At 34.9% G+C, this 16595-nt stretch overlaps 2 protein-coding genes across 9 annotated transcripts; one reads left to right on the top strand and one right to left on the bottom strand.

Moving 5' to 3' along the window:
* The first annotated feature begins 41 nt into the window (after window positions 1-41).
* RPL27 (ribosomal protein large subunit 27) lies at window positions 42-10955 on the top strand. Of its 8 annotated transcripts, none has more exons than XM_088869599.1 (5): window positions 47-184; window positions 295-600; window positions 5896-5997; window positions 6381-6582; window positions 10725-10955. In XM_088869599.1, exons 2-4 carry the CDS (start codon window positions 304-306, stop codon window positions 6543-6545), a joined length of 564 nt encoding a protein of 187 aa, XP_088725725.1. In that variant the 5' UTR covers window positions 47-184; window positions 295-303; the 3' UTR covers window positions 6546-6582; window positions 10725-10955. The 8 variants fall into 8 exon arrangements, with proteins under 8 accessions (XP_088725722.1, XP_088725725.1, XP_088725724.1 ...); XM_088869598.1 differs by having other exon boundaries at window positions 10558-10955; XM_088869601.1 differs by having other exon boundaries at window positions 292-600.
* LOC18437992 (non-specific lipid transfer protein GPI-anchored 1) lies at window positions 9696-15092 on the bottom strand. The gene is made up of 3 exons (XM_006848184.4): window positions 14280-15092; window positions 10937-10996; window positions 9696-10028 (listed from the first exon to the last, which is right to left on the bottom strand). Exons 1-3 carry the CDS (start codon window positions 14623-14625, stop codon window positions 9895-9897), a joined length of 540 nt encoding a protein of 179 aa, XP_006848247.1. The 5' UTR covers window positions 14626-15092; the 3' UTR covers window positions 9696-9894.
* Between the last annotated feature and the right edge of the window lie 1503 nt (window positions 15093-16595).

Here is a 16595-nt window from a genome sequence, read left to right as displayed (position 1 = left end):
CGAAATACTTCATAAAAGTACCAAACACGCCTTTAGTAGACAGACAGTCTGGATCCCGGGCCATGTCCTCTTTCAAAGTCGGCCCGTCCAATGAACCCCTTATCCTCTTTGTCTTTGCCCTCAAAACGTTTGCTCATCCTTCTCTCGCCCACCCGTGGGCTTCACTTCACTCTCAATTCACTGGGTATCTCTCTCTCTCTCTCTCTCTCTCTCTCTCTCTCTCTCTTATCCTCTGAGAAAAACCAGTGTCCACTAATGGCCATCGCTTTTCTTTGATTTATTATTTATTAGCAGGAAAGGAGAATGGCTTCCGCTGCAACGTGCAGCTTCAATTTAGTAGGAGCTTTTAAGGGGCTATCGTTGCTTCCAAGCTCGTCTTCCTCTTGTTTTAGGGGAGATTTTCGAGTTCCCTCTGTTACAAATGGTTCCAGTTTATCTTTTACATTGAAATTTCCTTTGATAATTGAAGCAGCTCATAAGAAAGGAGCTGGGAGCACAAAAAATGGCCGAGATTCGCCGGGACAGAGGCTTGGGGTGAAAATCTATGGTGATCAGGTTGCGAAACCAGGGGCTATCATTGTGAGGCAGAGGGGAACCAAGGTTAGGGTTTCTTGAATTCAAAGGAACTTGATTGTGGGAATGAAATAAATTCTCTTCTTTCTCCTCCTCACTTGATTGTGGAAATGACATAAATTCTCTTCTTTCTCCTCCTCCAATTGTCCACTATCGCCGCATTGTCGTGAACATATAATAATCTCTCTCTCTCTCTCTCTCTCTCTCTCTCTCTCTCTCTCTCTCTCTCTCACAAATAAGGCCCCATTTTCATGAAGTCGAAGGAACTCACATGAATTTGTATACTTTAAATGGGTTGTTGATTCACTGAATATTTTTTAATTTTGATTGATCATTGATGATAATTGATGAATGGTTCTGTTGTGAATGTAATTGCTCTACACTTACTACTTTTTTCCCCATTTTCTACATTTTGCGATGCTCTTATGTCTGATATCTCTTTCATGGTTTTATGTTTGGAAAGAGTTTATGTAAGGTTTTAACCTTATAATGGAGAAATAATGCACAACTCAAAAACCCACAAAACCATATTGTTCGGACATTGCAAAGCCCTCCAATTGATCATCTTGACCTCAAGATATACGGACATGAAAAGATAAAAAATTCAAATAGTGCATCTTGTAGCACATTATCTAGACTGTCGGTTTTTTAAATTTTCAAAAGTTCATAGATGTATTCGATCTATATCATTTTTAGAGCTCTAAATTTCACAATTACCGCTGAAAACAATTTCTTGGGCTATCACAGAGCTTTCCAATACCAAAACTAATCTTTTAGTGTAAATTACTTGGATTGTTTAAGGTTGACACCTTATACAAACAAACCACACTCTTTATGTTTTGACTAGTATTTAGGAAATTGCCTCGGCCAAGGTACTACTTGCCGAGTCTTGAGTCTTATATAGGGCCAAAAGCCCTGGATAATTTTTTTTTAAAATCCAAAGAGAATTTAAACATAAAAAAAACTTCTAAATTAAATAAAACTAAAGACAACCTTAAAAACGCATACAAAAATGGATTTAAACAAACTGATTTATAGTTGGGGACATTTTTAAAAAATTCAAAAAAGAAAATATAAAAATAGGGATTATGCCGGAAATAAGTCACCGATATTTGCCCAAAAATCCAAATTGTTATATAAAATTTTTTATACAACAACCCCACATTTTTGCAATTTGTTTTGCAATTTGTTTTGGAATTTTTTTATATATCCTCAGTTGTACACACAAGTTGGGGTAACTTAGGGCAAGGCTGAGTTACTTCCCGGAGTCCGGGTGGCCTCAGTCAAGTCCCGTTACGCTGGTTTTAACCATTTGCATCAAATGAGATTATATTTCATATTTGTTTGGGGTAAAATAGTTCGAAAAGAATAGCTCATTCCTTGCTTCATCCATGGTTTTTTTCATATTTGATGTAGATCGGTATGTTTGTTGTTAAGGTGATCCAATACACACTTTGAAGATTAGAAATTGCCTATATTAAAGAAAGATCACCTCACTGAAAAATGAAAGAGGGAAAAGGAACCATCTAAGGGAGATGGAAATGCCACTTCAAGGCGGTGAGAGTGAGGTTTGGAGTGTTTAAAAGTGAGATAAGATGGAAATGCCACTTTAAGGCAGTGAGAGTGAGGTTTGGAGTGTTTAAAAGTGAGATAAGGAATGCAACCATAATAGCTTTTTGTTTCATACATACACCTTTACAACCTGGTCCGTACAACAATTGTACATTTGATTGCAATAGTAAAACAAAGGGGCCAGTTCCTCCAAAATTCATGTGGCCAGAATAAAGACCATGTTTGGTATCCCAAACAAATTTTGCCACTTTGAAAAAATTTAGTGTGAGCTACACAATTGACAACTTGCCATGCAATTAGGCAACCTGCACAAAGTTAGATCCTTGAAGGCTTGAACCCACTTCATCATTTCATTGAATGCTTATAAAAAGCTTGTTAAAAATCATTTGTTTTGGCTAAGCCATCAACTGAAGCCTTGAACTCTTCTAGCCTTTGGCTACCAGGTGATCCTTTGATCTCTCAATGCTTACATTAGAGTTGTTTAATTTTCTGTATGCAGAGGATACCAACAAGTTTCATATTGTTGGAATTGAACAAAGAATGATTGTCCATGTCTTTTTCCTGAGAACTAGGATGGGCACAATGAAGAATGAACAACTTGAGTGATAGGATTTGATGGGATTAATGTGCTATGACTCTTGATACTATGGGAATGTGAAAATATGACTCCCATTGAGCTGCAAAGTTTGAATAATTGATGGCTCAATTGGCTTAAAGAAAAATAGCACTTCATTTAAAGGCACACATGGAAATGTGTTGACACAGACCTGGTTTGCTATAAAACAGGTGTTGGATTCTCTCTCTGGCAAACAAAGCTGACTATCCAAAGCAAAAGTGCAGTTGGAATCTTTGGGTCACCAGCCAGTTGTGATGTTCATTCATATTATGTAAGGGAAGTAATGAATGTTCATCTTCATGTCAAAAGAATGTTGGCCCGAGAAAAAAGTCTTATTGACTGGTAAATGAGCATTTTGTCACTTGCCAATCTTGGGAATAGGGATAGATTGACCTTCTCCAGTACAAATTAGTACACGTTTACAACAAGATATGGGAATATTAGGGCATAAATACTTGGATTAGCAGTCTTGTAAGTTATTATACTAGTTTTGGGATAGCAAGTAGGATTAGATGGAGGAGCAATTGACATGCCAGCAAGCAATTAGAAGTCGATTGGAAGTCATTGATCTGTATATTTAGCCCAGTGAAACCTTGTTTCAAATGAGTTACCAAGTCAACTTGGTTTTGCACATGAATGAGTCTTGAAATGATTTGCACCAATTTTACAGTTTATAGATCAAATATAACAGAGTTAGTAAAAATGAAAGTGAGGGTGTTATGGCGGTATACTATCTATAACGCTTTTACAAAACTCACCTGAGTTTTTCCAGGTTGACATATGACTGGACAAGTTGGCTCTGTTTTGGCATTGTCCAAGTTGGGGACTGAGTTTGAGTTTTTGTACACTGATGTAAATTTTTGTGGCTGTCTTGTGATTTAGTGTGTTGCAAGTGTGGTGGATTAGCTTATGTTTGTTGGACTGATTTGGGCCTGTTTCACGATCAAATTTGAGCATCCTGCAGAACCATTCTTATATAATCATTGACATGTAGAACTGCTTCTCTGATCACCATGTCCTTATCCCTTCCGTCAGCCATGTTGTGTTTAATAAGGTGGTACCACCTGGTTGATTGAAGTAGTGTATGGTGGGCTAATGTTAGAGAATAGAAGGATACGGTGAGAGTGGCAGAAAATGGCGGTTGAAGGGGAACTGAAGTTTTTCGAGGTTGGAGGGTTGAAGGGGAAATGAAGTTTTTCGAGTTTGAATGATTTTTTTTGCAGAACAGCCATGGTTCTCCTTAAATTTTTTTATTTATCATTTGTTTGTTTATTTATCATTTGTTTGTTTGAGAGAGGAATCACGGAAGGTCAGAGTAAGAGTTTGGAAAGAGTGAAGAAGATGAGAGCTGGCAGATAAAAGAATATTTATTTTCTGGATGTATGTAGTGTATAAGGTAAGAGAAATGAGTGAAATACAGAATATAGAGAGAGAAAGAGAAGGGAAGGGAGAGATTCTAATGATGACAGAACTTTTGAGAACTTTGCTCATCGACACCCTAGGTCTGAGTGGCTTTGATACCATGACGGAGTTGGAATCTGATGATGAATAATTGTTCTGAATGAGAGATTTGACAGTTTCTGTACATGCACATGCATAGTTTGTATAATGGATAGACTATAATGCCTATGTCTTGAAAGGGAAAGTCAAAACAATACCCTTTAGGTACATATAAATAACATAACATATCAAAAATGCATGTAGAGTTAAATAATTCACAAATGATCTGTACGTCTTAGTAATAAGTTGCTTTATATGTATTTTTTATTTCTTTACACAATTCGTTGAAACTGAGCACCTTGAGAATCTATAGGTCCAGGAGAAGCATTTCCATGTCATCTTTGCTTGCTCTATTGTTTATCTTTCAGAGTTTGGGTTTGAAAGTTTAATAGCTTTAGAAGTGCTTGGTAAGTTTAATGCATTTTATTGTGCTTAATGATGAATACAACTTACAGATCTCAAATGATGTATAGTTTGATGCTGTAAACCCTTGGGCCAGTGACACCATGGCACAATAGTACATAAGTAACAAAGCTTTCAAAACCACTATTCCACATGAAAGATGCACTTAAGCCTGATATCAAAGGATTGACCCCTGTAGTGTCAATTGAGGAAAATCCTCAAAACCTTTGAAGATCAATTTTGAGGCCCATGCTAGAAAAAATTTACTAGGTTGTTCTCCTTTCATTTGTACTGCTTGGATTCCAGTGAATTGATAGTTGATACATTCTTCAACCTCCACCTGAACATGCACACACTCTCTCTCTCCCCCTTTGAAGTTCAATTTTGGGGTACATTCTTCAATCGGTGCTTCTTTGATTTTTTTTTTTTTTTATATCCTTATTTGGGTCTTCATTGGGCTTCTTATCATATTTTCACTTCCCTGCGAACTGTTGTTTTTACTGAGTGGAGACATTTGTAACCATTGCAACCATTGCAACCATATATTGAGCTTCCAATAAAGGAGTGGCTGTTTTGCTATATGCAGGCTTAGTGTGCCATTATCTAAGAGTTGTACATTGTTGATAGACATGATGTGCATTTTCTTGGGACCTCTGGCATATGCTTTCGTATATGCTTGTGCAGATTTGCCCAGCCTCATTAGAGAGACTAGCTTGTTTCCCATTAGCATTGGAATTAGTTGTACAACATTGTAGGCCACCGATGTTCCTATCTGAGAAAGGTCGTCCTTAATCCCTGTCTATATATCTTTCCTGGTAGGTCTCTTGGCCTCACATGTTTTCGTTGCCAAAGATGCTATCTCTTCTCTCCATGCTAGAACTTCAGCTACAAGTCTACCAAGAAACATTTCCTTTTACAACTCGTCATTTATGTGTTCTTGTTAAGATCGGCCTTCTAATAGCTCTACGATTAATTATTGCCTCTTTATCCTTTTTTATTGAGAAATGTTAACTTTAATCGTTGCCTCTATAAATGTAAGCATTTCACTTCGGGCAGTGTTATTCTGTTCTTTAACTTCTGAACTGGATTATTGGTGCTTACCTGTTCATGTATACATCGTTGAGCATCTTCTACTTGGATTTTAGATTAAAAATGTTGAAGAAGCTACTATATGGATATTTCTGTCTTATTATGACCAATCTCTAACTTTTTGCTCCCTATTTGTTTTTCAGTTCCACCCAGGGAAGAATGTCGGACTTGGCAGGGACCACACCATTTTCTCTTTAATAGATGGTCTGGTTAAGTTTGAGAAATTTGGACCAGATAGGAAAAAGGTAAGTTTACGCAATCATTGTTATTATTTCCTTTTCCTTAATCTGTTCACAGGACTGTTATAATATTTTGTTTCCTCAAATGAATAATTTCTTGGAAGGTATTTGACACTTTGGGTTACCTCGGTTTCTGATAGAGATGAGGAGAAAAAGAAAGTCTAAGTAAAAGACGGAAAAAAAAAAAACTTGATTGTTTGAGGAAATATTAGAATTTCTCAGAAATAGTGTGTTAAAATATTATACGAAACAAAAAAGATTCACCAATCCGATTCAGTTTAAATCAGAGGCCCTAAACTCGGAGCAGTGATTGTGCCATTGGCTTTGGGGCATATCGCTGGATCTTGTTCAAGTGATAATGCATTTTCATGAACTTCTGATAATTGCAGATTAGTGTTTATCCACGAGTACTACAGCCTGAGAATCCAAATAGTTATAGGGCAAGGAAGAAGGAGAACTTCAGGCTTCAACGTGAGCGCCGAAAGGCGAGAAAAGAAGGAATTCCAACTCCTCAATTGGTGTTAGCTTCTGCAGAGGTGGGTGCAGAAGCTTAGCCAAATTGCTGACTGTTTATGCATTGAGACCCGAAAGGTATGCCTACCTGATAAATGGAATTTTATGTCGTAATTTCATTAGCAAAAATGCAGATTCCTCTCCATTGCATGACCAAGAAAGAAAGCATATTCTTGTAAATGTCATTAGCTTCCAATGAATGTACTCAGCTGTGTAATTATTTGAGACATCTCTGTTTTTGCCATTTCTCCAGAATTGGCTGAGGTGCCGCATCAATTTTTCTCAAGTGTGTATGCATTTACGGTCGTTATGTGGAGAAAACATAGTTTCAGTGATTCATGGCATTGTTGTGTAGCAAACAGATTGTACATTATATGGTACACCTATGGGGGCATTACCTCCGTTAATCATGAGGAACAAGTGGGGGATTACCCAATGATGTCATATATATCTCTGTGGTGGCTACCAAGTAATGTCACTGTTTTTCATTAATCTCCTAATTGGTTTTATTTTTATACATTATTTTATCTTATTTTTAAAGCAAAACTTCCCATGACTTTTTGGCGTTCAAACATTGCAAAAAAAAGGAAAAAAAGAAAGAAAAAGTTATGTTGTTATTGATGCGAACCTCTTTGTTCTTCTAATCGTTTCTCTTGTTAGAAATTCCATTATTTTATAATTTTTACATGTTCTTTATCAATTAGTTGCATTAGTTAGCATTTAATTAGTCTTGCATATTGTCATAAATGATTCACTCAGATTTAATCAGGTTTTTACCAAATGTGCCTGCATAGTAAGTTGCATCCCAAATTGGCAAAATTAATAGAAGAGAAGCACATTGTAGATGTCGCTATCTGATGTGGACTAATCTCAAACGGAAGCTAATGAATATAAACATGGAAAATTTATCCAAATGCCCATTAGAAATCAGCTATTTTAGCATTCTACCCATGTCTTACAATTTAATTTTAAAATACTCATTAAAAGATACGTGATCATGGGTTGGAATAGTTTCAAATGGGTAAAACACTAAATGGTTCTTCTCTTATAGGTATTTTAATAAAATATCCTAAAAACAATAAGGTGTCATTTTAAGTTAATAGCAAAGAAATAGACCTGCTTACAGTTGCAGGTGTTTCCAAAAAACTAGATACTCTTAAGCACTGATATCGTATCAAAGAAGTCGTCTCTTTAGAAGAAATTTAATATCCTTTGTAATGTCTATGGCATTTTGGAGATAAGCAGGATTAGAGCAAATAAGCTCTCCTGTGAAATAATGGCAGGCTTGTTACTCTCTCTCTCTCTCTCTCTCTCTCTCTCTCTATTCAGTTACAATTCCAATTCCTGCAACAAAGCTTTCATTTCCGCTTCATTGGCAGAAGCATTACCACATTGCCATGAATAATTTAGCAGCGTCCTTCCCCATGCTCGCTATTCATGTAGGTCTTCGATCCATCAAAATTCAACTTGAGTACACTTCAGCTGGTGCTGCCTTCCAAACATGTAGAGGTCTTCTTTTAGGACCTCCTCCAATTTTAAGCAAAAAAAAATTTAATTTTTTTTAAGCCCCAATAAGCCTTGCTATCAAGCACCCAGCAAATCGTTCTCTATAATTTTGCGTTTTGTTTTTGTTTTTGTTTTTTTAATAAAAATAAATTCTACACCCACAACAAACCTTCAAAAAATTTTATGTTCCTTTCCCACCATTATCTCCCATAGGATAGCAGCATTGCATTGAAAGCACCATTGGGAAAGGGCTCTCTAACTGCAAACCGCCCGGCTAGATCGGAACCGGCCGGGTTGTGAGCAGTTTTGGTGATTGACTGGTATTTTGAAATTTTTTTTCGAAAAAATGTATATAAATTCCCAAAAATAAGGAATTTGGTTTGTAATGTATTTTTTAATATTATTTATATTATGGTAAAGATTAAAAATTATTTTGGTCATTAATAGTTGCTTTTATATTTTTCCCATTTTTTTTAGAAAAATTTTAAAACTTCTCTAGACATAAATCAATTTGTTAAAATCCATTTTTTTCATTAATTGTCAACTTTATTTGAATGTGTTTTGTTTTAATCATTCTTTACATGCTTTTTTTATTTTAGTAGATTTTTTTTTATCTTTTTTTATTGTTTTAACAATTTTTTTACCGCTCGAGTCTTGCTTGGTTAGAGGTTGAATAGGCCGGTTACCAGTTAAACCACTTTCGGGCCCATTCGCAGTTAACCGTTCCGATTCGATTTTACAAACACTAATTGAAAGCCTCCCATACTCCCCAGTTTCGACAATAGAGGTACATTCAAATGATCCAAACAATTAGAAGTTGATATGGGAGGATCCATAAGAACACACGTTCTACTAGCAGCCTACATCCATACATCATAGGTTGCAGCACAGTGCAAACAAAAGATGATTTGTAATCCTAAGGGAATCTCTCAATTGCCAACTCCAAGCACCAATGTCTTTGTATATTTGAATAATGGAAAATGTTTTGATCAAAATAAGTAAAGCTTCATCCCAAAACTCACTAGAAATTACAGTTCTGGCATCGGAAAACCTTGAATCGTCCTGGCCATGACCGATATGGTTTGTAAAAAGAAATTAGGATTTAAAGCCCTAAAAGTAGTACATATTATAACATAGCATCTAAACCGTCCATTTCACCTGCCATGACTGATATGGTTTGTAAAAAGAAATTAGGATTTACAGCCCTAAAAGTAGTACATATTATAACATACCATCGAAACCGTACATTTCACCTTAAAAATTAGTGTTTATGGATCCACAAGATCTGATTGCTATTTTTTGAACTTCAAATCTGCTGGAAATTGTTTTAGAACATATATATTACCGATGCCCAAAGTACTTTGTAGATGAGAATTCAAAGTGAGGCTTTATTTTATTTTCATAAAGCCTAGACTTTATAGAAACTGCATCCATTCAATAATAATAATAAATAAAATGTGGAGCTCGATTGGCCTGGTAGGAATTGCCTGGTTCCTAATATATTCAGGGAACTGAGATGGAATTCTCAGTTTGGGTCACCCAATCCCAGCTAGAATCATTTAAAACATTGGTAATGCCTACAGTAGTAACAAGAATAACAAAACGGATGAGTCCTTCGTTTCTGATTCTAGCAAAACAGACTCAAGCACTTTCATGCACGATGTCCATACCTCATTCATCATCAATTAAAACCAAATTTATCGCTACATTCTCTTAAAAGAAGGGAAATTGATCACAAGGTTTCTGGAGCATTACAGAGGAAATTTAACAGGCAAACAAAAAAAAGGAAATGAGAAACATTACAAAGGAAAATTTGTTCCCAGAAGTTCTCACTGTCCCATGTAAACACAAAATGGTGCAAAGACATGCTGGAAAGGCCTTTACCTATAGATCAAGGAAAACAGAGAACATGGCAGCCACAATTAGTGCCATAACCACTCTGCCCATGCTGTTAACTTGGGCCATAAACGCGCTCGAGTCCTGGTTTTGGGGGTTCCTGGTTCCCGAAGTGGAATTTCCTATAACCGTAAAGACAATATAGGAATATAAAACTAAAGTAGAATAATAAACAAGTATGTTGAATAAAATTAATGGACGAATATGGCATACTGTCTCAAGGATGAAGCTTATGACTTAAGTATGAAGAAAAAGAAGAAACACATGATTAGATAAGATGTATAACAGTAAGCTTTAACCAAATTTTCATCTGACCACAAGGAATTTACATATGGATGAGTAAAATTTATGGAATTACTCTTTGGTTTATATTTAAGCATATTTTACGGTGAGATACCTTTTTCCAAGGGAGTATGGCTTGGATAAAGTTTTCAATCTTATTGAAGATGGCAAGATGAATAGAAGTGGTTTATCGGTTTAGAGGGGGATAACCCGATTTCCAAAGAAACATTAGAAGGGTTGTTGGAAATTAAAAAGAGATGCTTTTTTGGATTCATAAATGGCAATGGGACGCTAAGACATTAGTTTCTGGAATTATTTCAGTTGGTGGTTAATAGATTCTCAGTTTCTGAATTGTATGCTTTATTTCAGGGACAAAAAGTATTTTGGAGCTACATGTTCGTACTAGTACCTAAATCGAGGGTGCGATCAAATGATTTAATAAAAATCTCGGAATTCCTTGGAGTTTGAGAGCTATTTGGTGGGAAATCATGGATTTAGAATGGGAGTTTAAACATTACTTTTTAACATGTTTCCAGAGAGGCGAATCAGGAAGCAGATGTTTTGGCTAAACCAGGAGTTACTCGGTAATTTTAGTTGCCTTGTTTCTATTTTGATGTTCTAATATGTTTCTTTTGAGTCATTAATAAAATATAAGTACCAGACTCATCGTACAACCCTTGCTTTACACCAAAAGGTAAATGGTCTTGTAATTTTCCTGTATAATATGGGAATTGAGCATTAGTTTTACCTGAAGATTGGTTCATGAAGATGGCATACTCTGGAGAAGATGGTGATATGTTGAGTATCTCTGCCCAAAAAGTAAAACATCAAAAGGTATCTGATCAGTGTTAGCTCTTACTATAAAAACAAGGAGACGCATGATCATGACATGGCATATTTTAATGTAACAGTCTCAAGGCATGGATGTTTTGGGTTGAGTCCCAAGTTACATTAAAAAAAATTGGAAAATTTTATCTAAGCATCCACAAGAGATAAATTATTTAGATAGGTATTTTGAAATTAAATCAAAAGACTTGTAAAATGCAAAATAATTCAGAGCTCATGGTTATTTTCATAAATTTACCAAAAACATTATAATACCACCCATTTGATCATGTAACAACATGGTAATGTGGGTCATTACCATCCCCATAGGTACGAAGAGGGTTCACTGAAAGTATCATTAATGACTTGGATGTCCCACTTCGCCCAACACCGTAAAACCCATTGTTTGAACGGTGATGATATGTTCTTTAAATGGTCAAAATGGACCAGGCTACACTTGCCTTTTTGTAAAACCCTTTAGAAAGGTCTTTACCCTCATTGGAAGAGTGATTGTAATCTTTTTAAAAAATCAAAGTAAGGTGAACGGTCAAATAGTATCGAAAGGTGTTGTTTCAGTATTGAAAATCTAATGTAGGTCGAGCATATCTACCGAGACTTGAAAATCTTGAAACTTGACTGTCCAAAAAATACATTGCAAAATGCACTATTTATAAGATTTGAAATCAATTTTTTTTCCTGTCCATATATCTTGAAGTTGAGTTGATTAATTTACAAATTTTTGAGCATCGAACAAACCTCTTTTAATAAAATTTTGAACTGGGCTTTAATTGTTTAGAGCCTTGCACTTATATAAATTTTTTAACTTTTTCGAGCACGCAATATCCAGACAATATCCAATAATAACAAAGATAAATAGTCTCATAACGTACAATCCCATACAATCCCACGTGGAATTAGAGCAGCATTGTGTAAACATGAAAGAGAGAGAGCTCTCCTAACTTCACATTAATGATGTCAGCTCTAAAGGGTACGAAGGTAGGCCGATTAAAAGGACCGAGTTTTTATGAGTCCCCCGGCTCATATTATTTTCTTGCGGGCTCCCTTGAACACCCATTATTTGAGAAAGTGAAAGAGGTGCAGATGACTGGTGATATTAAATGAGCTTGGGGTCACAAATACATACAGCTAGCTTAGTTTCTATCCACCATTCATCATGGAGTGGAAATGCATGTACCTTTGATGTAAAATCTATAAGAAACTGTGTTCTATTTTTCTCATGAAACAAATTAATTACAGAGATAATATCTTCATATCTATTATTTCTAAATTTTATTTACTAATAAATCTATAATTTCAAAAAATATCTTCCAATCCTTTGATCACTTCAAATCTATTTTTTAACCTAAACATACGTGAGAAAGATATGCTTATTTTCTTTTCATTTATATACCCAATCTTCTCTCTTTTTCTTTTTTATTGAGTGTTTCACTCTCTCTCCTCCTGTGTTTATCCAAACACATTTCTTTCTCTTCCTGATAACCTCTCATCACTAAGTATCTATTTCCTCTTGTGTTTATCCAAGCATCCCTTTGTTTATCCAAACATATCTCTTTTCTACCCGTAACTTCTCATCACCAAACACCTCTTTCTTTTCATGTGTTTATCCAAACATCTTTCTTTCTCTCTCTATCTACCTACTGTGTATTTGGGAGGATAGAGAGTGAGAAGAAAGATGGAAACGTGAAGAGATAGGGAAACGAGAGAGAGTGAAGAGTTAGAGATGGGAAAGACGGAGGGAGAGAGGGGCGGGGAGAGAGAACGGGACGAGAGAGAGAGAGTGAGAAGTTAGAAATGGGAAAGACCGAGAGAGAGAGAAGGGGGCGGGGAGAGAGAAAGGGAGAATTTTGGGTCGATGACTTTTAGAAAATGCATATTTTATTAAAATTGTTTGGCCTAAGAAAACATGTTTAAAGTAGAAAGTTGGAAGAAATAAAATCCACAATTTTTATGTCCTAAGATAATTTTTAAAACCTATCGAGATATTTTCCCTTAATTATATAAGGTAATTTTTTTTTTTTAAAGGAAAAAAACTTGTGATATTCTTAAATCAAAACTTTAGCTTTCGTTAAAACTTATACCAAGAACAAAAGGATAAAGAGGAAGAATCGATTGATGCTAATTAAGACAGACTTTTTATTTTCTTCTTAAATAAGAAATCTTGCTAGACTTTTACAATCCTATATTCAGAAAGACATATTTTTCACAATTTTTAAACTCCATAGCCCAAACCAGTGTGCAAAAACTCGGACGAGCCAACTCGGACTCACCCAAGTAATCCTAGTACCCCGAGTTGGGTAGTCCGACTTTGGAATCTTCAAAAAGATTTAAAAACTATAAAAAATCTAAAAAGTAAAATTTATTTTTATAGTTTCTACTATTTTGGCAAAGATTTGAAAATGAAAGTGCTTTGACCATTAATACTTATTTTTCAATTTTCCTTCTATTTATATTATTTCTAAAAATACACCAGTTACAAATTGTTTTTCCAAAATCCGTTTTTCTCATTACTTTTTTCACTACTTTTGTAACCTCATGTACATGTGTTTTGTCTAATTTTTCTTCTAACATGCTTTCCTAATTTTTTGGATTTTTATATGGGTGCGGTTTGTATAAAGCTGAGGCTCTAAACAATCAAATTAGAGCCCATCTTTAAATAGTGTCGAGAAATATGGTTTCAATAGTGAAAAAATTTATGATAGTCTTAAATTATATCCTCATATTTATTTATAAAATTCAAAGCTTAAAAGACAGTGTCGCTTGAAAATTGACGGTCAATAAATGCGTTATAAGATGTACTATTGATATTGAGATGATCAATATGATGATATTTGAGTATCAAAACAACCTCTTCTAGTGAAAATTTGGAGGTAGGTTCTAATTTGATTGTTTAGAACCTAAGCTCTATATAAACTTTTTCCATTTTATATATCGTTATTTTTTAAGACTTTTTAGCTTGCCAGGACCGTCCCAACTCGAGCTGAGTAACTCAAACTCTACCCGAGTTACTCAGCTCAGACATGAGGCGACTCCCGTCCCCGAGTCTTGCTGTTATAGACCAGGCAAAACAACTTGCCAAGATTTTGATACATGACTATACGAATAAATTAAGCTAATCAGCAGTATTTCATTGCTTTCTGACTATATTATTTGCTTTATTTTTTTATTTTTTTTATAGCCTTTTTTATGAGAGGCTATATTTTGTTGATATAGTTAGTTACTAAAAAAGTAAGAGCACAAAAACTTACTTGGGCATTGGGTGACATTGGCATTAATCTTGCAAACAGTAGGGAGTTGAAGGGTTCGAGTGAGATCAAGATTCAAACTCTTCACGGTGCGGTCGCCATTGACAATGAGCCTGAGCAAGTAGCACAAGCACAGGACTGACCTCTCCTCCACATCTGTGAGCTTGGTGCAACACTCTTTAGTAGGGGAGGGGTCGCTCTTTTGAGTATAGGGCAGGCATGGCATCAGGTTGTTGACCTCAGCTTCACATTTTGCGGTATCATTGGAAGCTGAAATAGAGAGAGATGGAAGAGAGAAGAAGATGAATGTGAAGAAGAGAGGGAAGAGAAGGTTTTCAGTCGTCACCATCTTGCCTGGTTTCAAATATGGAGGATGGGTTTGTTGTTAAAAGTAGAGAGAGATGAAGGACAAGTATGGGTTTCTGTTAAAAGTAGAGAGAGAGAGAGAGAGAGAGAGGGGTTGTTAAAAGGGAAGTAAAGAGTGTTTAAGGCATTGGAGGCTATGCAAGATGGGTAGATGGGAAATGAACAGTTGGCAGGTCATTTAAGTGGGCAGGTGAAAGAAGTTAATGGTGCGTTGTTGACAAACGGTGATGTTCACCTATGGAATAATGGTTTTAGAAAAAAAGGAAGTTAATTGAAAGTGAAAGATAATGATGAGTTGCAGGGGCTTAAGAACCTCAAGAGTTGGTGGCATTTGGTGGTGAAACTTAAATCTTTTGCAGATTCAAAATGGAAAGAGCGAGAGAGAGAGAGCGGGCAAAAGGTATACTTCAAAGCAGTGTTTTTAGAAATTGGGGATTTCTGATCGATTTAGATGGGAATCGGTCAAGATTGACTCTATATATTGTTCCGATAGCTCGCAGCATGAATAATAATATAGGTGAAATGAGAGTCGTCATATCTTCGTAATTTGGTTTAGAATATATATTGATATATGAATTTTAATATTTTTTTTTTAAAATCGAATCATAATGAAATTTTAGACATGTATATTGAAAGATATGGCACACAATTAAAAAATATTTTTCAAAATATAAGATGATCGAAATACCCTTGAAAAATGATAGGAGGCAATTTGATCATTTTAAATTATTGAAAATAATTTTTTTATATTTTTATATGGTACGCAATAGTGTTAGGTATACATATGCAAAATTTTATCTTAATCAGATTTATATAAAAAAAAAAACTAAAATTAAAATAGTAATATGCATTCTGAACCACATGATGAAGATCTGACGGCGAGATTCCACCTCTATTACTATTTATTATAGCTGTTGATGTTTATTAGCTTGATTTTTCAATATATATATATATATATATATATATATATATATATATGAAAAACACTGCACAACGCTTATAGGCGAAAATGAACAGTGATTCTGCCTATGATCATCATTGTCTAAAGTTCATCGCCCGGGTACAATTGTCCAATAGTACTTCAATTTTCATTTTTTTTTTCTATAAATTGAAGTGATTTGAAATTTGGAGTGTTTATTCATCAAAAATAGGATAACCTAATAAAATATAAAATAAATAATTTGAAAAACATAAATTAATTGATCAAAATACCCCTGTAAATTTATCGAGGTATTTTGGTCACTTTATATTTTTTAATTAGTTTTTTATATTTTTATTAGATGTGGCTCACTAAGATGTACACGCGCTCCAAATTTCAGATCATTTTGATTTGTAAAAAAAAATTAAAATCGAAATATTAATAGACAACCGTGATCGTACAATAAACTTTGGACGGTGATGAACATAGGCGAAATCACTGTTCATTTTCACCTATAGGCATTGGGAAGACCTTCTTTCTCTCTCTATATATATATATATATATATATATATTCGTTTATTTGATTACTTATTCAACGGTGATGCCCTTTCTATACACCAGAGCCCCTCTCATTTAATCAATGTTATTGATAACTCATGCAATTCATACTATTTGGCTTTACCCATCAACTTTCTAATTAAAGGTCTTTTTACAATAAAATCTATCCACATAGTGATGACATTTAATTTTGAAAATTGTCAAGGTAGCTGACCTTGTTAGTCCACTTTTGCATCAGTTAATAACATAATCTTTTCTTTTTTGAAAAAAACCAGTTCCCTTGCTTAATGGATACCCCTTTACTACCGAGGTGGAATTGTTTATAATCTTATATGAACGTGATTGGATTTGCACCAATGGAAACCACAAATCCATAAGCAATAAAGATAGATGATAGATATTTTTAGAGAGTGCATGGAATTCTTCCATTCTATTCATTGCTATTGGAAAAATCGTTAGTTTTTTTTAGCTCATGA

This window comes from Amborella trichopoda, chromosome 6 (genome assembly GCF_054954075.1).
Source record: "Amborella trichopoda isolate Santa Cruz 75 chromosome 6, AtrichopodaSantaCruz75HAP2 v2.0, whole genome shotgun sequence".
Lineage (NCBI taxonomy): Eukaryota > Viridiplantae > Streptophyta > Magnoliopsida > Amborellales > Amborellaceae > Amborella > Amborella trichopoda.
Note: the sequence above shows the minus strand (reverse complement) of the source record. Positions and strands in the feature narration are given on the sequence as shown.